We start from the raw sequence: 23478 nt of genomic DNA, 5'->3' as shown, positions 1-23478 counted from the left end.
TCCAAGGAGTTAAATAGCTTGCCTGACATTATACAACTATTGGGTCACAGAGTTAGGTTCAGAACTCAGGAAATTAAACACCATTTCCTGTGCTCTGTACCACTACCCTGTACAACTGTTTTTACAGATTCTTTCTGGATCTCAAATGTCTATGGCTTTATAGTAAGGACAAGAGTTAAACAAACTGCATGAACCTAAAGGTATTTTAAAATGTGTCGTATTTTGTATTTTCCTTCTAATTTTCTTTTTTTATTTTTATTTTTATTTTATTTTTTTTTTTGAGACGGAGTCTCGCTCTGTCGCCCAGGCTAGAGTGCAGTGGCGCCATCTTGGCTCACGGCAAGCTCTGCCTTCCGGGTTCACGCCATTCTCCTGCCTCAGCCTCCTGAGCAGCTGGGACTATAGGCATGCGCCACCACGCCCGGCTAATTTTTTGTATTTTTAGTAGAGACAGGGTTTCACCATGTTAGCCAGGATGATCTCGATCTCCTGACCTTGTGATCCACCCGCCTCGGCATCCCAAAGTGTTGGGATTACAGGCGTGAGCCACCGCGCCCGGCCCTAATTTTCTTTTTCTTTCCTTTTTTTTTTTTTTGAGACAGGGTCTCAATCTGTTGTCCAGGCTGGAGGGCAGTGTCATGACCATGGCTCACAGCAGCCTCAACTTCCCTGGGCTCAGGTGATCCCCCCACCTCAGCCTCCCCAGTAGCTGGGACTACAGGTGCACGCCACCACGCCCAGTTAATTTTTGCATTTTTTTGTGGTGACGGGATTTCACCATGTTGCCCAGGCTGGTCTCTAACTCCTGAGCTCAAGCGATCCACCTGCCTTGGCTTCCCAAAGCTTTGGGATTACCGGCGGGAGCCCCTGTGCCTGGGCTCCTTCTGCTTTCTAATACATGTTAGACTAAGAGTCTTGGAAGTATCCACTATAATATGCTTACATTTTTTTTTATCAGGTCTTGTTGATGAATCTTTATGAATTCAGTTGTTGTCACTTGGTGAAACAATCTAAATACATTCAGCAATACTGCCAATAATTTTAAAAGAACAATTATGCAAGTAATCCCTTTTATTATTATTATTATTATTATTATTATTTTGAGACAGAGTTTCACTCTTGTTGCCCAGGCTGGAGTGCAGTGGTGCGATCTTGGCTCTGCCTCCCGAGTTCAAGCAATTCTCCTGCCGCAGCCTCCTGAGTAGCTGGGATTACAGGCATGCACCACCACGCCTGGCTAATTTTGTATTTTTAGTAGAGACAGGGTTTCTCCATGTTGGTCAGGCTGGTCTCGAACTCAGGTGATGCACTCCCCTCGGCCTCCCAAAGTGCTGGGATTACAGGCGTGAGCCACCACACCCAGCCTAGTAATCCTTTTTAATATATAAAGAAAAGAACTCAGGGATTAGAAAATATTATAGACTCTCTTTTTCTCTTTGAGTCATGCTGGTTTCATTCCAGGGAAGATTAGCAAGATTTAAAAACCATTGTCAGCCCCAAAGCCTAGTGAGTATCCTATTTTTACATAAAGGAAGCTTGGGTCTACATAAAGTTTCATTTAGGAAGAACAATTTTTTTTAAGGCCTAGTTTGACCTTCAATCGGTTGTCTTCTTCCCATTGTGCTTTGCCAACATAGCCCAAGGTCATTCTGACATCCTGTTGAAAATGCTGGGGATTCCTCCAAGTAGACTTGTAGGTATTTTCCTAAAATGGATAATGAAAAGCTTCAAGTCACTTACTTTTCAACAAATTTACAGAGAGGTATTAGATGATCTCAGTAAGAATGTTGAGTATGTACAAATCACTCAGCTGTCTGTACTAACCCCAAAATAGTTCATAATCTCATTTCTTTTCGGTGGTACATGTCAATACTAGCAGTGTCTAGGCTGCCTAGAATTGCCTAGAATGACACATGTTTAGTTGTTTTTATAATCAATTTTTAGTTTGTGTATTCACATAAATCAATTCTCTAATTTAAAAAACAGCATAAAAAAGATTGTGTCAAGTAATTGCTTCTCATGTTCGTGGATATAAAAGGGCAACTGTCAAGTAAGAAGCCACCTGGATTGCAAGAATTATACATCATCTCAGTCTTTCTAGAGGGGAGAGAGGGGAGTTTTTCTTCAGTGTTGTAGCTTCATGAATAATTCCACACCCATCCACATGTCTTTACCCGTTTACATAAGGCTTTTTTTTTTTTTTTTTTTTTTTGGTTTAGACCACAGGCTGTTCTCTGATTCACTCAGGGGAAAAAAACATCTACCATCAGAAAGAGTTCTGCTCTTTTTTTTTTTTTTTTTCTTTTTCAGATACAACAGTCTGGGGTACAACAGAGAGTTGAGTGTTCTATTTGGACTAACATTTTCTCAGTTTCCTCTAGCATACAAAGATGAATAAATGATGGCATTTTTCTGTCTTCTGTGATAAACAGTGTTTTTGCAAGCCATGGTGTAGGTTTATGTGGACTTTATGGGTTTCATTTAATTCACATGAAATTATGCCAAAGAATGAGCCCATTCACTGTGTCCTGTATTTCTCCCAGCTGTATTTCTTTAAATATTATTAATAAGTTTCTGTACTACAAGCACTCATTAACCCCAAACATCCACTCCAACTGACAGCAATTGGGCCTGAGCAATTTGATATTATATTCCTGAAAAAAGAAAATGAAAACAAACTCTCATTTTATCAGTTTTCTCCCTTATCCCAGAAATTTAACAAGGGCAATGCAAACTGCTATCCTAGAATTTATTCCACTGTTTGAAAGTCTAAAGCAGGACTGTGCAAGATAGTGTGAGCTACATGTGAATTTTAAACCTTCTAGTACCCACTTTAAGAAAAGTAGAAAGAGAAGGGACAATTTATTTTATTTAATTAATCTTTTTTTTTATATATAGAGATGTGGATCTCCCTATGTTGTCCAGGCTGGTCTCGAACTCCTGGGCTTAAGCAATCCTCCTGACTTGGCCTCCTAAAGTGCTGGGGTTACAGGAGTGTGACACTGCATCTGGCTGATTGTAATAATTTATTTAACCCATTACATCAGAAATATTATCATTTCAATACATAATCAACATTAAAAAAATGTTCATGGCCAGGCACGGTGGCTCATGCATGTAATCCTAGCACTTTGGGAGGCCGAGGCGGGTGGATCACGAGGTCAGGAGTTCGAGACCAGCCTGGTCAACATGGTGAAACCTGTCTCTACTAAAAATACAAAAATTAGCCGGGGGTGATGGTGTGCATCTGTAATCCCAGCTACTCAGGAGGCTGAGGCACGAGATTGCTTGAACCCAGGAGGCGGAGGTTGCAGTGAGCCGAGATAGCACCATTGCACTCCAGCCTGGGCAACAGAGCAAGACTGTCTCGGGAAAAAAAAAAATTCAGATATTTTACATTCTTTCAGGCATTCAGTTAAATTTTTACACTTAACAGCATTTACAAGACCAGCCACATTTTAAGTGCCTGATAGCCGCAATATTGGATGGCACAGGTCTAAGGGGTCTCTCTCTCTCCCTTTCTCTCATTGCATACAGGAAAGAGATAGCAGGGTCTTAGGATGTGGATTCAAAATGTATTAAATATCATAAGAGAATTGCATTCTAACTGGATGAAAAGGGCTGGAATCCCCACATCTCCTGATGTCTCTCTGGCCACAAACTCCATGGCCTTTCTGTTCTTTGATCTGGTCTTTTGTTGATCTCTGCTGGCAAAGGGCTGTGGTTTGAAGCGTTTCTGATTTCATGAAGTTGGAGCTTATCCTGAACTGATGGTTCTACAATAACCTGATTTTATATGTACCTGACTGTACTGAAATTAATGCTAACTTCAAAATTATTCCACTTCCTTTCTCTCAGCTTAAAACCCCCCACTCTCTCCCTATAATTTGAAGTCTTATCTCAAGAGTATATGCCAGTGAAAAGTGCCAAGTCAGCAAAAGGGTGAGGCCAAAGACATAAAAAGAATTGTGTGGGCCAGGCACAGTAGCTCAAGCCTGTAATCCCCAAGACTTTGGGAGGCTGAGGCAGAAGGATCGCTTGAGGCCAGGAAGTGGAAGCTGCAGTGACATATGATCACACCACTGCACTCTAGCCTGGGCAAAAGAGCATGATCCCGTCTGTAAATAAATTAATAAATAGATAAATAAAATAATTGCGGGGACCCTTATTTGATACTCATGACCCCTGAACCACAGTTTAAGGAATGATTTTTTTTTCTGTACTCAGCTAGAGAAGAGGTTGAAAAAAATGCCTTTAAAAAATATTATAGCATGTTCCTGAGTCCCAGACCAACCTTTCCTTTTTTCTCTTTTGTTCCCTTTTTAACACAGTTCTCAGTTTCTGGGTAGCTACAAGCCCAGGATTGCACCCAGGATTCTAAATGAGATGTGAGAAACCATTTACAGAGAGGAACTATTACTTTGCTCTACAAGGAAATCCCCTGTTTGCAACTAGACTGTTGATGATATTATTATCTAGCCCTAGGGCTCTTTCCTCATTATTTTCTGCAATTCTACCTATTAGGGCTCCATTTAAATGTCTCATGGATACTACTTTGATGCATGACCTTCCAGCTTTGTGAGAGTGAATTTCATTAGCCTCATTTCTGCCCATTTCCCTAAACTGTTTAAATCTTTAGTAATCTGGTCCATTCCTAGAATGTAGCAACCGATACTCCTTCATCACAGATTCATCTGTAAACTTAGCTTCCTACCTCAGGACACAGTAAACTCCATGCTCCCTTTGTTTTAAAGGTACATAGTGTGGAGTAATTAGAATGGCACACTGAGGACAGAGGTCCTGCTTTTCTGGGGTGGTAGGTGTGCACCTGAACGCAGGCTGCCTGATCCTGGCTCCTCTGAGCTAAGCTCCCTCGCTGTCTCTACTCAGTGCCTTGGAGTTGTAAAGAGGGGACTCTTTCGTATTCTGTCTATGTCATATTCATAGACAGAGTTTTCTCCTAATTCTGGTCTTCCTGCCGTGCTATAATCCTTGGCTCTGGCTAAAGTTTCATTTCTGCTTCTACTTCTAGGGAGGGGTGACGTTTTCATTGAGAAGTGCAATAGGCAGCGGATGTGGGGATTCCCTTTCTCCCCACCATCCCGCCCACCCCCTCCATGTGGCCGTCTTTCTCCCCCACCCCCGACTGTGCTCACAACAAAGACTGCTGGGTCTCATAACTCACATGTCTCTCAGTACTGATTTTGACTTATCGAGGTTGCTACTTTTGCCCAATGCTGTAGGTTGATGCCTCTGTCCCGTTCAGTGACGCGAGCTGAGCTTTTAAACCTCTGTGGTCTCACCTCACCTGTTTTTGTGTTTAACCACAATGGCTGAGTCTCTTCAGTGACAGAATGGTAAATCAGGATTTGAATCCAGGCCTTTGTACCCTAGGTTTGCATTCAAGGTAAAAGCTAGGCTTTGAGGAACATCAGCAGACAGTTGTGCATGGTTATGAGAAATAGAGAGGGGTGGGGAAAGAGACGCAGGCAGGGAGGTCAGAGAAGGTACTGGGACAAGTGTGAGGTAATGAGCAACCTGACTGGCATCAGGGCAGAAACAAGGCAATTGCTGTGACAGACATTTTGAGGTTGAGGATCAATATAATTTGGCATAGTGATTTTATGGTGGGGTGGGGAAGAGGGAGGTGACTGGCTGGCACTTTCAGGTCACAGAACAAGTGTCAGGAGGCCCAGTCAAATCAGTTAAACTTCTTTGATTCTATTTCTTCATGTGGGAACTGATGGGGTTGAACAAAATAATGTCAGGTACATTCTAGAACCAGGGTTCCTTGGCTTTCATCATTGTCTGTACTCATTCTCCTCAAGTAGACAGCATTAGGCAATGTTCATCACTTAGGATTTGATCTCAGGACTTTGGTCAGGCTTTGGATGGCATAGTGTCACCCAAGAGATATGGTCTGTGGGCTGCCATGAAAACACTCACACCAGAAATATCTCTCGCCTCTTTCACGTAGATGTTAAGGGTGAGGCTCCAGGGCACATTGCCTGGGCTTGAATTCCAGCTCCACCGCTTATTAGCTGCATGGCTTTTGGCAACTGAATTAACTTCTCTGTGCCTCAGTTTCCTCATCTGTAAAATTGACATAATAATAGTGCCTATCTCACTGCGTTGTTATGAGGATTCAATGAGATAGTACATTTGCCTGACACATAGTATTATACATTTAGCTATTATCATTTCATATTTCTTGGTTCCTGAAATCCCACCATTTATGATTTATCCAAATAGGACATTTAATTGTTCCTTCAAGAAAAAAACAAAAACAAGAAAAAAAATAAAGGAAGCCATTTTGCCAAAGTCGCAGTATGAATGAACTCATCAGAGACATTCTGATGGGAGTGAGAGCAAACTTTAGTCATGAGGAATCGGAGGACATGGTATGGGGCACTGGGGCTGATGAGGAAAGCAGGCCTGGAGGAGGGGCCTGGGTTTGGGCAGTCAGACCACAGCAGGAGAGAGCCAGCCTCCAGGGGGAGGAGAGGATGGCACTGCATGAAGGGAGATGGGCACGGAACAAGGAGGGGAAGGTGCCAAGGTTACTTTGGCTCTCCATCTACTGCCAAGGTGTGAAGAGCTATGAGGCAAAATGGTCACAGTCCTTGGAAAGCCAGGGTCCCTGCTGCCCCATCTTTCTCTTTCTTTTACCCTCCCCGTAGGACTGGACAGCAAGGAATGCAAACAGACCTGTTCTCTCACTGCCTCTGAAAAGAGTGAAAAAGATCTGCAGTGGCAGCTGAGGGAAAACTGAAGAAAGGGCCCCTTGGGGTCAGCATCTCCCATAGCTTGCGCACTTTGCCTTCCACTATCGCCCTCCACCAAAAATAAACGGGAGCAGCTTGAAGAGCAACCCAATATGCTTCAACCTACTTCTGGGCTTCCCAGTGAAATTTTAAGTCTTTTGAGGGCAGAAACCATATGTCACAGACTTTGTCTACCACAGCATCTGGGTCATTTGCTGAGCCAGTTCTGACCCGAGGCCTGTCTGGATGAACAAAAAGCATGAATAACTCTCAAGACAAGTAGGTACAGTTTGTCACAAGAATTACAGAATAGAATAAACCCTCTGTTTCTTGTTGCTAAAAACTTGAAAACAGCCCTTCCAGGTTTATTTGGTTTTTAATAATGCCCACGAAGAAACATTTTAACTCCTCAGATATAGCTACTGGTGTCTGAATTCTAATAGCTTGTTCCAATTGCCACGAGTCTCTATTCTTATAATGTTTAACATTGAACATGTAGAATCAAATGTTTCATCTTCTCTTTGGTGTTATTTTCCTTTTAAATATTTTATTATTGTTGGAATAATAATACTGATTTGTGTATTATTTTAAATAAGTTTTATTTTATTTTATTTTATTTTTATTTATTTATTTATTTATTTTTTGAGATGGAATCTTGCTTTATCGCCAGGCTGGAGTGCAGTGGCGCAATCTCAGCTCACTGCAACCTCCGCCTCCCGGGTTCAAGAGATTCTCCTGCCTCAGCCTCCTGACTGAGTAGCTGCGATTACGGATGCACACCACCATACCAGGCTAATTTTTTGTATTTTCAGTATAGACAGGGTTTCACTGTGTTGGCCAGGCTGGTCTCGAACTCCCGACCTCGTGATCTGCCCGCTTCGGCCTCCCAAAGTGCTGGGATTACAGGCATGAGCCACGGCTCCCGGCCATAATTTTTATTTCAAAAATTCTTGTTTTATACCTGGGATTCAAAGAATCATGTAGGGCCAGGCATGGTGGCTCATGCCTGTAATCCCAGCACTAAAGCTAAAAGGGGGGGATTGCCTGAGGCAAGGAGTTTGAGACCAGCCTGGGCAACATAGTCAGACCCTGTTTTTACAAAAAATAAAAATAAAAAACTTAGCCAGGTGTGGTACTATGCATCTGTAGTTCAAGCTACTCAGGTGGCTGAGGTGGGAGGATCACTTGAGCCTGGGAGGTCGAGGCTGCAGTGAGCCATAATCAGACTACTGCACTCCAGCCTGGGCAACAGAGTGAAACTCTGTCTCAAAAAAAAATAATAATATAATAAAACAAAGAATCATGCAAACTTATATGAGGTAGTAGTGGGAAAAAGGCACAAGTTTTATAATTATATAGACTTGGATTTAAATCCATGTTTTACTATGCCTGGAATGCAATCTTGGGCAAGTTACTTAACCCCTCTGTGCCTCAGTCTTCTCATCTGTAAAATGGGATAGTAATAGTTCCTACCACATGATGTTGTTGTAAGGATTATATGGGTTAATGAATATAAACCAGTTGGCACATGTAAGTTGTTAGTAAATGTGACTTCCTTTTTCTACCACTATAAAGATTTCCATGGTAGTCCAGTTTCTGCTGCAATAATGCTGCATAACAAACACCTCCAAAATTTCAATGGCTTCCAATAAGCATTCACTTCCTTGGTCATAGGTCCGATAGTTGGCTGGGGTGGTTCTATTTCAGGCTGCTGGTGAGGTTCAGGTCGACTTCATGTGTCTTTCTGGGATCAGGTTGAAGGGGCAGTGGCTACATGGAGCAAGATCATTTAAAACCTCTGCTCTTAACATATTTGCTTTCATTCCATTGGCCAAGCCCAAAGTCAGTGGAGCAAGAAGGTGCAGGAAAAAGGAAATGGCTATTTGCTGAGTAGTAATCTAATTTGTCACAACCGAGAGTTTAATATTTATAAATTTCTGAATTATATATCAACAAAGAGAATGAGAAAACCTTGATCAAGTGTCCATAACTATTCTCTTCCTAATATTTTAGGGGAAAAAAATCAATCAATCCAGTATTCAATTTTTGGCCAGGCGCAGTGGCTCACGCCTGTAATCCCAGGACTTTAGGAGGCCTAGGCAGGTGGATCACTTGAGGTGAGGAGTTCGAGACCAGACTGGCCAACATGGCAAAACTCTGTCTCTACTAAAAACAAAAAATTAGCCAGGTATGGTGGTGTGGCGCGTGCCTGTAATCCCAGCTACTCGGGAGGCTGAGGCAGGAGAATCGCTTGAACCTGGCAGGCAGAGGTTGCAGTGAGCCGAGATCATGCCACTGCACTCCAGCCTGGGCAATAAGAGTGAAAACTCCGTCTAAAAAAAAAAAATTTTGAATTCAGTTTTAAGGATGCTTTTTATATATTGCCAAGTATTACAGAATTTCGCTTTCCTTTTAATGACTATAAATCTAAAAATTTAAAAATGAAACACTATGTTATTTATAGTGTTTTATTATGTTACTTTATATAAATTTTAATAATATATAAATGTTCTAAATAGGTTTTATTTTTATTGTGTTATATGCTATATAAATAGTTCTCTAAGCAGTTACTGAGAGCCTAGCACAGATATGTTCTAGGGATTCTGAGGACTAACAAAGTAGGCAGAATAATGTCATGGAAGAAGTCCAAAGGCTTGGGCTCTGGTCCTAGCCTGCCAATGGGTCTGTGGGCCGCCAATGGCTCATGCACATTCATACTTTCCCTCTCTAGGGAAAAGTGGCCAGGTGATCTGTCTGGCCCCAGATGTTTTGTTTTTGGACAGAGGATACAGTGCCTGCTTTCAGAAGAAATGGGAATACCCAAAATACAGAGGAAGGAATGTATAAGACCTTTGCATATGTTAATCATGGTCACTAAGGATCATAAGGTCTGAATATCACAAGATGTCACCATCATAGCCTATCTACACAAGTCCTATGCAGCAATAATATGGCCTGGATTTTTGGCAATCTACTACATACATAACTGATATGATTGATTTTAAACCTGTGAAAGACTAATCATATAAATGCACTTATCTATCAGGAAAAACAAATCTTCTGTAAGATTATGTCCATATTTTGGTATTAGAATAAGTGGTCATTATAGGTATACATCTAACTGATGCAGGTATCTCCTTTATTTATTTATTTATTTATTTATTTATTTATTTAAGACCAAGTCTCACTCTGTCACCCAGGCTGGAGTGCAGTGGCATGATCTTGGCTCACTGCAGCCTCAACTTCCCAGGCTCAGGTGATCCTCTCACCTCAGCTTCCTGAGTAGCTGGGACTACAGGTGTGTGCCACCATGCCTGGCTAATTTTTGTATTTTTTGTAGAGATGGGGTTTCACCATGTTGCTCAGGCTGGTCTTGAACTCCTGAGCTCAAGCAATCTGCCCACTGCTTTGGCCTTCCAAAATGCTGGGATTACAGGTGTGAGCCACCATGCCCGGCTGATGTCTGTATTTTTTTTGTTTTTTTTTGAGGTGGAGTCTCGCCCTGTCACCCAGGCTGGAGTGCGGTGGCTCGATCTCAGCTCACTGCAACCTCCACCTCCCGGGTTCAAATGATTCTCCTGCCTCAGCCTCCCGAGTAGCTGGGATTACAGGCGCCCGCCACCATGCCCAGCTAATTTTTGTATTTTTAGTAGAGACGCGGTTTCACCATGTTGGCCAGGCTGGTCTCCAAATGTGACCTCGTGATCCACCTGCCTTGGCCTCCCAAAGTGCTAGGATTACAGGCATGAGCCACTGCACCCAGCCATCTGTATTTTTTTTTTTTTTTAAACAAATCTATTGAGTTCATTGGTCTCACAAAGGCTATGTAGGCTTTTGGTTACTAAATTAAACAGGAAAAACCAATGTTTTTGCAAAACAAAATGGAGATCAACAACTTAATTAGTTATTTGAAAGTACTATGTATCCAAGATTAAAACCATACTCAAAGATTAATCAAGAAAAGCTATGGAAGCTTCAATTACACATACAGGAAATTGAAATCCAGATAATCCTACTTTACAGATTTTCTTAAAAGGAAGCATACAGCTCAGTCAGAACCTATTATCTTCAGTACACACTGAATGCTAGGAGAAGATGGCAGGAGAAATCTGAGCTATCAGACCTTCTTCACCTTGGAGCCACTACTGATTCCTCAGTTCCTGGATTGATGTGCCCAGGACACCTTTAGTCTGGGTCTTTCTTTAAACCTCATATGAATCCTTGAATCATTTACAATGATCTCTCATTTTTAAAAAAAAGTCAAAAATGCATCATCACCCAATACCTCTCCAACAACATTAAGGTCAATCATTTTAATTTTCTTTTCTTTTTTTTTTTTTTTTTGAGCCAGAGTCTTGCTCGGTTGCCCAGGCTGGAGTGCAGTGGTGAGATCTTGGCTCTGCCTCCTGAGTTCAAGCAATTCTCCTGCCACAGCCTCCTGAGTAGCTGGGATTACAGGCAGGCGCCACCAGGCCCAGCTGATTTTTGTATTTTTAGTAGAGACAGGGTTTCACCATGTTGGCCAGGCTGGTCTCGAACTCCTGACATCAGGTGATCCACCTGCCTCAGCCTCCCAAAGTGCTGGGATTACAGGCATGATCCACCGTGCCCAGCCAATTATTTAATTTTCTAGAGGTTTGAATGATTTATAATTTTACATGTACTATTTAATATCTATTAATGAGAGTTCAAGTATACAAACTAATTTTTCTTTTCTTTCTTTCTCTTTCTTTCTTTTCTCTCTCTCTCCCTCTGTCTCTCCCTTTCTTTCTTTCCTTCCTTCCCTCCCTTCCTCCCTTCCTTCCTTTCTTCCTTCCTTCCTTTCTCTCTTTCTCTCTCTTTTTCCTTTTTTTGTGATAGGGTCCTGCTCTATCACCCAGGCTGGGGTGCAATTGTTCAAACAGCTCACTGCAGCCTTGACCTCCTGGGCTCAAGCGATCCTCCCAACCTCAACCTGCTGAGTGGCTAGGACTATAGGTACATTCCACCACACCCAGCTAATTTTTTAATTTTTTGTAAAGACAGGGTCTCGCTATGTTGCTCAGGCTACAAACTAATTTCTTGACACAATGCTATCTTTCTCCATAAATAAAATTAAAGTATAACTACTTATACTAAAACACACACACAAACTTCCACACTTTTTCTTCACCCTCAAATCCAAAAGAATTTAAAGGAAATTGAATATTTATTTATCCATAAGTAAATGAATATGAAATCTGCTCATTATTTTAAAAGGACATATAGTGAACATCTCCCAGCTGTCTCCTCTCCATAGGCTACCACATTTGCCTTTTTACTATCCTTCCAAAGATAATTTCTCTGTGTTAGTGTGTATGTAGACGCACACACACACATTTATATAAAATGCTATTTCAATTAGGAATTTTCTGTATTTATATTTTTGCATTCATGAAAGTCATAAACTACTTAATTGTGTAAACTGTCATAAAAATTATGACACTTTGGCTGGGAGTGGTGGCTTACGCCTATAATCCCAGCACTTTGGGAGGCCGAGGCTGGTGGCTCACTTAAGGTCAAGAGTCCGAGACCAGCCTGGCCAACATGGTGAAACCCCATCTCTACTAAAAATACAAAAATTAGCCGAGTGTGGTGGCACCCACCTGTAATTCCAGCTACTTGGTAGGCTGAGGCAGGAGAATCGCTTCAACCCAGGAGGCAGAGGTTGCAGTGAGCAAAGATCATGCCATTGCACTCCAACCTGGGAGACAGAGAGAGACTCAGTCTCAAAAAAAAACAAAAACAAAAACAAAAATCATGACACTTGTTTATAAATGCCCTAATGTCCTTTCTGTGAAGCACTACATTTAATTGAATGCACTGGGTTGCCTAACTCATATGCCATAGCAGCTTTGTCAGTTCTAAAATGCTGCCCTGGCTTCAGGATTCATTTTACTATTATCTCCTGACTCCCAGCCCTTAAAATTCTCTGTAATTCCAATGCAAATATCACAGGATTCCAAATAGAAAAAAAAAAAAGTTAAAAACAGTCCCTCCCTAGTTAAAATCACCCTTCTCTTAGCAGACTCTTTGCTTTCCCTTAGATATGTTGGATGTTTGAGAACTTGTCGGAGACATATCAGTCCCTGATCGCCAGTAGTTAATTATCTGTACTGTGAATGTGTTCACGGAAGTTCTGGTGAACTATCCAATCCTTCAGTGATGGTATTGGGCAGAGAAAGCCATGGCAGATGCTGCTACCTGGGGAGCAGTGGGAAGAGTTGTAAAATGCACTGAGAAGGAGGGATTCGAACACCAGCCAGAAGAACTCAGATTTGATGAGGCTGTTAGCCGGGAGCAGTTGAAGGTTTCTGAGTAAGGAAACATCAGAGAAGGACAGCAGGTCCTCGAATAACATCATTTTGCTCAATGCCATTTCGTTATGTTTTGTCTTTTAAACAGATTCTCACTGTCGCCCAGGCTGGAGAGAAGCAGCATGATCACAGCTCACTGAAACCTCGGCCTCCCCAGGCTCAGGCGAGTAGCTAGGACCATAGGCACATGCCACCAGGGCTGGCTAATTTTTGCATTTTTTTTTTGTAGAGAAGAGGGTCTCACTATGTTGCCCAGGCTGTTCTCAAACTCCTGGGCTCAAGCGATCTGTCCACCTCGGCCTCCCAAAGTGCTGGGATTATAGGCTTGTGCCACCATGCCTGGCCGCGTTATAACGTTGATGAGAAAAACATGGATTCCCGGCTGGGGCCACTGTCTGTGCGGAGTTCGTATGTTCTCCCTATGTCGGCATGGGTTGTCTCCGGGTGCTGTGGTTTCCTCCCATATCCCAAAGGTGTGCACGTAAGGTCATTGGCATGTCTACATGGTCCCAATGTGAGTGTGGGTGAGTGAGTGCTCCCAGCATGGGAGTGGAGTGTGGGTGAGTGGGTGCTCCCTGCCTGGGAGTGGAGTGTGGGTGAGTGGGTGCTCCCTGCCTGGGAGTGGAGTGTGGGTGAGTGGGTGCTCCCTGCATAGGAGTGGAGTGTGGGTGAGTGAATGCTCCCTGCATGCGAGTGGAGTGTGGGTGAGTGTTCCCTGCGTGGGAGTGGACTGTGGGTGTGAGTGCTCCCTGCAAAGGGATGGTAGCCTGTCCAGGGTGGGTTCCCACCTGGCCCCCTGGGCTGCTGGGATGAGCTTTCAATGTTTGTTTTGTTTTGTTTTGTTTTTTGAGACAGAGTTTCGTTCTCGTTGCTCAGGCTGGAGTGCAATGGCACGATTTCGGCTCACGGCATCCTGCACTTCCCAGGTTCAAGCGATTCTCCCGCCTCAGCCTCTGAGTAGCTGGGATTACAGGCCTGTGCCACCACGCCTGGCTAATTTTTGTATTTTTTAGTACAGATGGGGTTTCTCCATGTTGGTCAGGCTGGTCTCAAACTCTCGACCTCAGGTGATCCGCCCGCCTTGGCCTCCCAAAGTGCTGGGATTACAGGCATGAGCCACCACGCCCGGCCAGAACTTTCAATGTTTTGTTTGTTTGTGTGTTTTCTTGTAGTCTTGCTCTGTCGCCCAGGCTGGAGTGCAGTGGCGTGATCTCGGCTCACTGCAACCTCTGCCTCCCGGGTTCACGCCATTCTCCTGCCTCAGCCTCCCGAGTAGCTGGGACTACAGGCGCCCACCACCACGCCCGGTTAATTTTGTTTTTGTATTTTTAGTAGAGACGGGGTTTCACTGTGTTAGCCAGTGTGGTCTCGATCTCCTGACCTTGTGATCTGCCCACCTCAGCCTCCCAAAGTGCTGTGATTACAGGCGTGAGCCACCGCGCCCGGCCATTGAGCTTTCGATGTTCACTATCAGAAATGCTTTGGTCTTTATTTAGAAGTTCGGTGATATTTTTGTGACCAAGAATATGCCATAGGAACTTCACTCTTGTTTATATCAATTAACCTGTGGTAGAATTGGTTTTGCTATATGTCGTTTCACTTAAAGTCATAGTTTCCAAGAATTTATCAACGACATGAAGTGAGGACTTACTGTAGTGATATTTTACTTGGAAAATATTCTCCTCCTGTGGATTAGAGGAATATTGAGGGGAAAGGGCTAATATTTTGAAGTGATGAAGTCTTGGGCTTCAGTACCAGCATGAAAATGTGGACATTTTGAAAAAATACAGATAGGACTTCGTGACTAAGCAGATATGGAGATTAGGAAGAGAAATGAGTCAGTGATGACAACAGGGCTTTGACTGAGCAGGACTGGGGGCGTGGTAGCACCATAGGCAATAGGGAAGTCAGAAAGGAGGAACTAGGCTTTCTGTAGGGAAGATGATAAATTTGGCTTTGGAAATGCCGATTTTGAGGCAAAAAGTTCAGTGAAAAGTTGAAGATACATATCTTCAACTATAGCTAGCTAGCTAGCTAGCTAGATAGAAAGGAGCCAGGGCACAAGCAAAAAGGATGGGACTGGAGATTGTATGTGTATATATGTTTTTATCATGTAATATTTCAAATACATCAAATGTAAATCAAATAGTAATGAACTTCCATGGCCTATCACCTGACTTTAATAATGATAAACTCTTGGCCAAACTTTTTTCATCCACAGTCCTCACCCTGTATTATTCTGAAGCAAATTCTAGACATGGAGATAGGGATTTAAAAGTATGAAGCACAGAAAATATAGATTTGGGGAAAACCTCAGAGAACCTTAAAGCAAACTTTCTCATTTTACAGTTGAGCAAAGCTAAAGATTAGAGAAGTAATTAATTTACCCTATTAAAAAAACAAAACTGGTAGAGCTGTAAACGGAATCCAGTTATTTGCAAACAGCTTTGCCAAGTGGTCTTCTTTCTGCGATGAAATGAGGAAAGTAAAGCTGATGTGCAAATTTTTCAAAGCTAAAGTTTATTTGTAAGTTACTATTTGTAAACATTACGAAAATAAATACTTGTCTTATGCTTTATTTGTAATTTTGTCCTATATCATCACATGTGCAACACATTATAAAATATAAAATAGGTTCTCACACTAAACAGTAGAACAAGAGAACTGTGTTTACTTAATTATCCATTGGTTGGTTTTCACACTGTGGCCCTAGAGCCTCTGAGGTCATTGTAAGTATGCCTTGGCGACAACAAAAGAGTCCTATCTGTCCGGAGTCAGTTTACTGGTGGCTGCCAGGAAAGTCACCTTGGATGACACGTTACCTCTTGTACCATACCTCTGTTTATGGAGTAAACTTCATATTGATTGTGGTGAGTAGAATGTATAACAAGGCAATAAGAGATGCGTTGATATTAATTCCAGAGAAGGGCACAACCCAAATAATATTCAGCTGCCAGAAGAAAATAGTGTAGTTTTACTGGAAAATATGACAGGTCGTGGATCCAGCTTAGATTTATTAAATTAATCAGTGAGTCACAGTTTAAATATGTGGCAATGTTCTTTGTAAAGATGTTATGAAACCGAAAAAAGAAAAAAAAAAAGAACCCACTTTGACTTGTTGAAAAAAAGGTGATTTAAGAAATGTGCTTGGGCCTGGGCGTGGTGGCTCACGCCTGTAATCCCAGCACTTTGGGAGGCCAAGATGGGCAGATCACCTGAGGCCTGGAGTTTGAGACTAGCCTGACCAACGTGGTGAAACCTTGTCTCTACTAAAAATACAAAAATTAGGCTGGGTGTGGTGGCTCACGCCTGTAATCCCAGCACCGTGGGAGGCCAAGGTGGGCGGATCACCTGAGGTCCAGAGTTCAAGACCAGCTTGGCCAACATGGTGAAACCTCATTTCTACTAAAAATACAAAAATTAGGCTGTGTGTGGTGGCTCAGGCCTGTAATCCCAGCACTTTGGGAGGTCGAGGTGGGTGGATCAATAGGTCAAGAGATGGAGACCATCCTGGCCAACATGGTGAAACCTGGTCTCTACTAAAAATACAAAAATTAGCTGGGCGTGGTGGTGTGCAGCTGTAGTCCCAGCTACTCAGGAGGCTGAGGCAGGAGAATCACTTGAACCTGGGAGGTGGAGGTTGCAGTGAGCCAAGATAACGCTGCTGCACTCCAGCCTGGACAGCAGAGTGAGACTCCATCTCAAAATAATAAAATAAAAATAAATAAAATAAAAATGTGCTTGGTATTAGAAATACTAATAGAATGGCATTAAAAGTATCTTATAAAGTGGCACTGAATATTCCAGAATCTAAAAGCCACTCCTTAAGGTGTTTGATATATAAAAGATGTTTGCTTCAATCTGGCAATAAAGCAACCAATTCAGTATTTTTATCATATAATATAGTTACTGTAAAACAAATGTCTGAGAGTGTATGTGATTAGTTTTTTTAGCTAATTAAAAATTTAAACTGTATGGTAATTCTCACAAAAATCTATTATTTAAAATTTTATCATATAGTACATTAGTGTCCTTTCTTGGAAAGGATGGTCTCTTATTCAGAGAGTAAGTCCTTCTCTCTTGTTTAGTACTACATGTTTTTTCTTTCATGAACTAATGATAGGTGGTAGCTTTTTAAAAAGAAGATCTTTAATTGGGAAAAAAATACTGGCAACACTGGGACCAAATTTTTTTAAAAGTCTAATGTTCTGGTCTGTAAAATACATAATTGAGGAAACCACTGCATTGCTGCACCCCAGACAACAGAAGAGCAGACATGTGAGACAAGGAAGTTGCCAAAGGAAAGATCTTAAGGAATGAGAAGCAGAAGTCAAGATTCAGAGAGGCAGGAAGAACCAGTAACAGGAGTTTGAAAATTGTGTGGCGAGAGGGAAGTAAAGAGAAGGGCGCTGATAGCCGGCTTCTCCCCTATTGGGTATTTGACATATGCAACTGCGCTTAACTCTCATAATAAGCCTGTGAGTTAGGGGCTCTTTCCTCCACCTCTAACTCATCACCTGGCCTTAAGAAAGTGCGGGTTTCAAGAAGGGTGGCCCACAATGACCGACGCAATAAAAAAGTTTAAAGTGAGAGCTGGCAGAACATGTGGTTTAAGAAGGTCAACAGAGACCACGGGAAGATCATGTATGTACAGTGGTGGGAACAGAAGCCAGACTGCCAGCAAATTAAGTAAACCAGTGGGGTTATATTATAGCTAATTTTTTTTGCATTACTACAGTCTCTCAAATAATATTATTTTTGTTAAAATAATAGTTTCCTTTCCAGAACTTTGGCAGGCAGAGGCAGGAGGATCATTTGAGGCCAGGAGTTTGAGACCAGCCTGAGCAACATAGTGAGACAACGCCTGTGGTCCCAGCTACTTGGGAGGCTGAGGTGGGAGGATTGCTGGAGCCTGGGAGGTTAAGGCTGTAGTGAGCCATGATCATGCCACTGCACTCCAGTATGGGGTGACAGGGTGAGATGCTATCTCAAAAAAACAAAACAAAACTACATATCCTGTAAATGCTGTTTTTCTGGCCATGCCACTTTTATTTATAAACAAGTAGGCCAGGCGTGGTGGCTCATGCCTGTAATCCCAGCACTTTAGGAGGCCGAGGCGGGCAGATCACAAAGTCAGGAGATTGAGACCATCCTGGCTAACACAGTGAAACCCCGTCTCTACTAAAAATACAAAAAATTAGCCGGGCGTGGTGGCAGGCGCCTGTAGTTCCAGGTACTCGGGAGGCTGAGGCAAGGGAATGGCATGAACCCAGGAGGCAGAGCTTGCAGTGAGCTGAGATCGTGCCACTGCACTCCAGCCTGGGCGACAGAGTGAGACTCCGTCTCAAAACAAAAACAAAAACAAACAAAAAACCTATTAATTGAATTAGCAGGGCAACATTCATTCAATAACACAATGACATTATTTTGATAAGTAGCCTATCTTATTTTTAAAACAGCATTAACCAAGCAGAAGGTAAAACAACTGAGAATGAAAGTAGACATTTCATATTTATCTTTCAAAAGTGGTTCTGAAAATTTCTTCCAGTTTCTATCATTTACATTTTTCCTAATTCTCATTTATTCAACAGTAATTTAAGTGCCAATGTGCTTGTGGAACTGTGGGGGAACCAAGGAAAACAATCACTGATCCGAGTCAGAGTCTTTGTGGAGGTTTCTGGTTCTGACAGCAGCTCTGAGGACTATTTATTTTAAAAAGAAAAAAGAAACTTCATCCAGAAAAGAAAACACTGTCTTTTATTTAATAATTCATTTTCTGATGTTTTTAATTTATAAGAATTAAGGGAAATAAATACAATATAGTTATATAAATTTTTTAAATTAAAAATATCTTAAATTTTTTAAAATTCATGTACATTTCCATTTATGCAAACCATAAAGTAACAATTTTTTGCTGACTATATACAATAAAAAAAATATTCAAGTGGCAGAGAAAATCATTTCTGAGAATTACTTTTATCATGTTTTCTGATAATATCCATAAGATTAGCTCCTGTAACCAGATCGTTCTGTGTCTGTTTATCTTTCTGTTGTTCCTTTCTCTTCTGGTCATGAAGGTATGGGGAATTTAATAACTGAGGGGGAAGAATGGATCCTGTGGGCTTTACTCGTTTTGCAATATCCCAGAAGAGTCTTTTTGAATTATTATTGATGAAAGTAATCGCTGTTCCATTTTGACCTAATCTTCCTACTCTTCCAATCTGAAATAAAATGCAAAGAACATTTTCAAGATGTCCATGTAAAATCTTAGTGTCTTTTGAAAGAAAATGAATAATATTACTTAAAGTAGCATTACTGGCTGGGTGCAGTGGCTCACGCCTGTAACCCCAGCACTTTGGGAGCTGAGGCAGGTGGATCACCTGAGGTCAGGAGTTTGAGACCAGCCTGGCCAACGTGGCAAAATCCTGTCTCTACTAAAAACACAAAAATTAGCCAGGCATGGTGGCACACACCTGTAAATCCTAGCTACTTGGGAGGCTGAGGCAAAAGAATCGCTTGAACCCAGGAGGCGGAGCTTGCAATGAGCCGAGATCGTGCCACTGCACTCCAGCCTGGGTGGCAGAACAAGACTCCATCTCAAAAAAAAAAAAAAAAAAAGTAGCTTTACTAAGATTAACCTTCATCCAGACAGCATTTTTTGAATTATGCATCTCAATATATCTGTGAAATCAATTTAGTAGGCCTCCACCAGCATATTTTTAATGGAACAGACCAAACAGAAAATAAGAGAGTGATCACATAAAATAAAAGTAAGTATCATTTGTGAAACTTGTGTTTTAGTTATACCTGTATGGGTGGTGTTGGGGGTAATGACATAAAGATGTTTCTTATTGTGGGTGGGTCAAGGTCAAAAAATTCTGAAAGCCCCTGCATTAAGAGCAAGAGGACTATTTACTTCCAAGGCTACTTAAGAGGCCTTGAAATGTGAGATTTATACTAAATCATCTTTGCATAAAGTTATTTGTCTTTTTTTTTTTGAGGCGGAGTCTCACTCTGTTGCCCAGGCTGGAGTGCAATGGTGCAATGTCGGCTCACTGCAACCTCCGCCTCCTGGGTTCAAGCAATTCTCTGCCTCAGCCTCCCGAGTAGCTGGGATTACAGGCACCCGCCACCATATCTGGCTAATTTTTTGTATTTTTAGTAGAGATGGGGTTTCACCATCTTGACCAGGCTGGTCTTAAACTCCTGACCTTGTGATCTACCTGCCTCAGCCTCCCAGAGTGCTGGGATTACAGGCCCGGCTAGTTATTTCTCATTTTGAGAGAATTAAATGGACACAAATTTATGGAGTATCAATAAGGCACAAAACCTACTTGTCTCCAAATAGATAATGAAAATATACTAAGAAACTCTTCAAAAGAGGGGGAAAATACACAATCATGGTCAATTTCTGCTCCTTAACTGAAATGTAAAACTTAAAGTCTATATTCAGAAATATTTAAATGAGTAGACAGTTTCTGCTAATACAGACGGCATTTTTAACACTGTAAAAGAAACTTCTAAAAAAGTTAAGAGGGGAAGCCTCTAGGGAATGAGACAGAGGAGAAGAGAGGCAAGCAAATATTGTTTTTCAGTAACAGCTTTTACTTATACCTGACTTAATTAAATTACTGAATTGTTCCAATAAAAATAAAAATTAAAAAAGTAGTTATTTCTCTATAAAAGTCCACAGAAAAACAAGTAGAAATAAAAAAATTCAAAAAGACAAAGAAAAGATTATACAAAGTAGCTTCAGGCTGGACATGGTGGCTCATGCCTATAATCTCAGCATTTTGAGAGGCTGAGGCAGGAGGATCACTTGAGGCCAGGGTTCAAGACCAGCCAGGGCAACATAGCAATACCTCATCTCTATGAAAAATAGAAAAATTAGCCAGGTGTGGTGGCATGTACTTATAGTCCCAGCTACTCAGGAGGCTGAGATGGAAGAATCGCCTGAGTCCACGCATTCAAGGTTACAGTGAGCTATGACTGTGCCACTGTACTCCAGCCTGGGCAACAGAAGGAGACCCCGTCTCTTAAAAAAACAAACAAACAAACAAAAACTTGCAAATCATGTTTTTGGCAAGTCTTCTAGAGTATACAAAGAACTTTCACAACTCAAAAATAAAAACCCAATTTAAAAATGGACAACAAATTTGAATAGACATTTCTCCGAAGAAGTTACAAAAATGATCAATAAGTACATGACATATGTTCAACATCATTAGTCATTAAAGAAATGCAAGTCAAAATATAAGGAGGTTTAACTTCATACCCACTAGCATAGCTATAATAAAAAAGATAAGTGTTGATGAGGATGTGGGGAAACTGGAACCTTAATAAGCTGCAGGTGAGAATGTAAAATGGTGAAGCCATGTTGGAAAACAATCTGGCAGTTCCTCAAAATGCTAAACACAGAGTTACTATATGACTCAGTAATTCTATTCATAGGCATATGTCCAATAGAAATGAAAACATGTCCACACAAAAACTTGTACATGAATGTTCACAGCAGCCTGATTCATAGGAGCCAAAATGTAGAAACAACCTAAATGTCTAGCAACTAATGAACAAACAAAGGTGGTATATCTACACGATAAATTTTTTTGGCAATTTAAAAAAATGAAGTACCGATACATTCTGTGATACGGATGAACCTTAAAAACATTATGCTAAGTGAAACAATCAACCCCCGTGGAATACTTAATTCCCTGATGTGCAGGTAAATGTGGTGGTACCAAAATAAATAAAAAGAGAAGTAGTACTGTATTAAGTAAAAATAAAAGCGACTGCACTGAAGGCACTAACAGCGTTTCAGTGGGTGATTCTAGTAAACGTGGCATTCAGAGGTGATGTTAAGAACACTACAGACAGGCTTTACTTGAAGAGTTTGTAAGGGAAGCCGGAGAGGGAAGACAGGTAGCAGTCAGTGAGATAATGCAGCGCTAAGAGAAGGCTCTATTTCTGCTAGAGAGAGAAGCTATTGTTACCTTTGGCAGCAAAGAAAAGAAAGAAAACTTTCAAAAGTGAAAGACTAGAACAAATAAGGATATGAAGAGGAGATGAAGACAAGATTCCTTAAAAAAATACTTTAAAGGATCAATTTTATTTTGGCCAGACATATCAACTTAAAACGATCTTTTTAAACAAAACTTTTTGATTATAAAATCTCACTGATTATATGTTCACTGAAGAAAATAAGAGAAACAAAAATAAACCAAAAATTTACTACTTAAAAATTTTTTAATTAACATTTTTGGATACTTCTAGTTTTTTTTTTTTTTAAGGCACTTTAGGCATACTTTTAAAAACAAAATTTAGTTTTTATACATACTTACCTTTCAAAAACAAAATTTAGTTTATATACATATATATCTTAAAAGCAGGCCAGGCATGGTGGCTCATGCCTGTAATTCCAGCACTTTGGGAGGCCAAGGCGGGAGGATCACTTGAGGTCAGGAGTTTGAGACCAGCCTAGCCAACATGGCGAAACCCCGTCTCTACTAAAAATACAAAAAAATTAGCCAGGTGTGGTGGTGGGCACCTGTAATCCAAGTTACTTGGGAGGCTGAGGCACAAGGATCCCTTGAACCTGGGAGGCGCAGGTTGCAGTGAGCCGAGATCATGCCACTGCACTCCAGCTTGGGTAACAGAGTGAGACTGTCTCAAAAAAAAAATCTTAAAAGCAAAAATACATACAGTTTTATACACTGCTTTTTTTTGGGGGGGGGAGGGGGGAATGAAGTCTCTGTCACCCAGGCTAGAGTGCAGTGGCATGATCTCGGCTCACTGCAACCTCCTCCTGCCGAGTTCAAGCGATTTTCCTGCCTCAGCCTCCTGAGTAGTTGGGATTACAAGCGCCTGCCACCATACCAGGCTAAATTTTTTTTGTATTTTTAGTAGAGATGGGTTTTTGCCATGTTGGCCAGGTTGGTCTGTGAACCCGACTTCATGTGATCCATCCATTTCGAGTGATCCGCCCGCGATGGCCTTCCAAAGTGCTGGGATTACAGGTGTGAGCCACTGTCCTGGCCGATACTGCTTTCTTAAACTTGGTATCACATTGACAATGCCTTTCCCAATAAAACTCGTGAACAAAATAGTGGTAACATATAAAGCTCCTTACCTGATGGACATACTCATCCATACTTGAAGGCATATCAAAATTGACAACCAGCCTGACACTGATCAAGTCTAGGCCTCGTCCCAAGACTCCTGTGCTCACTACAACTTCATAGTCTCCTTCAAGTAATCCCTTTCCAAAAAAGCAACAAAATTTATTATTCAGAATTTATTTTGTGTGGTTTTGTGTAATTCTGATAGCTTTTCTTTTTATAATGCTTACTTCAATATTTTTATTGCAATATCTTTTCAATAAG

General features: G+C 41.4%; 1 protein-coding gene across 9 annotated transcripts in view; it reads right to left on the bottom strand.

Moving 5' to 3' along the window:
• Nucleotides 1-15661: 15661 nt before the first annotated feature.
• The window catches only part of DDX59 (DEAD-box helicase 59), a 28996-nt gene continuing 21179 nt past the window's right edge, over nucleotides 15662-23478 (bottom strand). For 5 of the 9 annotated variants that reach the window (XM_016935278.4, XM_063793957.1, XM_054657288.2 and 2 more), the window contains 2 exons: nucleotides 23226-23354; nucleotides 15662-16049 (listed from right to left, as the gene is read on the bottom strand). In XM_016935278.4, the coding sequence (XP_016790767.2) occupies nucleotides 15942-16049; nucleotides 23226-23354 (237 nt within the window). In that variant the 3' untranslated portion in view covers nucleotides 15662-15941. Of the gene's footprint in view, nucleotides 16050-18833; nucleotides 19321-23225; nucleotides 23355-23478 lie in introns of those variants that run through there. The other 4 variants (XM_016935260.4, XM_054657254.2, XM_016935268.4 and 1 more) reach the window with 1 other exon arrangement.

The sequence above is a fragment of the Pan troglodytes genome, chromosome 1 (genome assembly GCF_028858775.2).
Source record: "Pan troglodytes isolate AG18354 chromosome 1, NHGRI_mPanTro3-v2.0_pri, whole genome shotgun sequence".
In the NCBI taxonomy this organism is placed as follows: domain Eukaryota; kingdom Metazoa; phylum Chordata; class Mammalia; order Primates; family Hominidae; genus Pan; species Pan troglodytes.
Note: the sequence above shows the minus strand (reverse complement) of the source record. Positions and strands in the feature narration are given on the sequence as shown.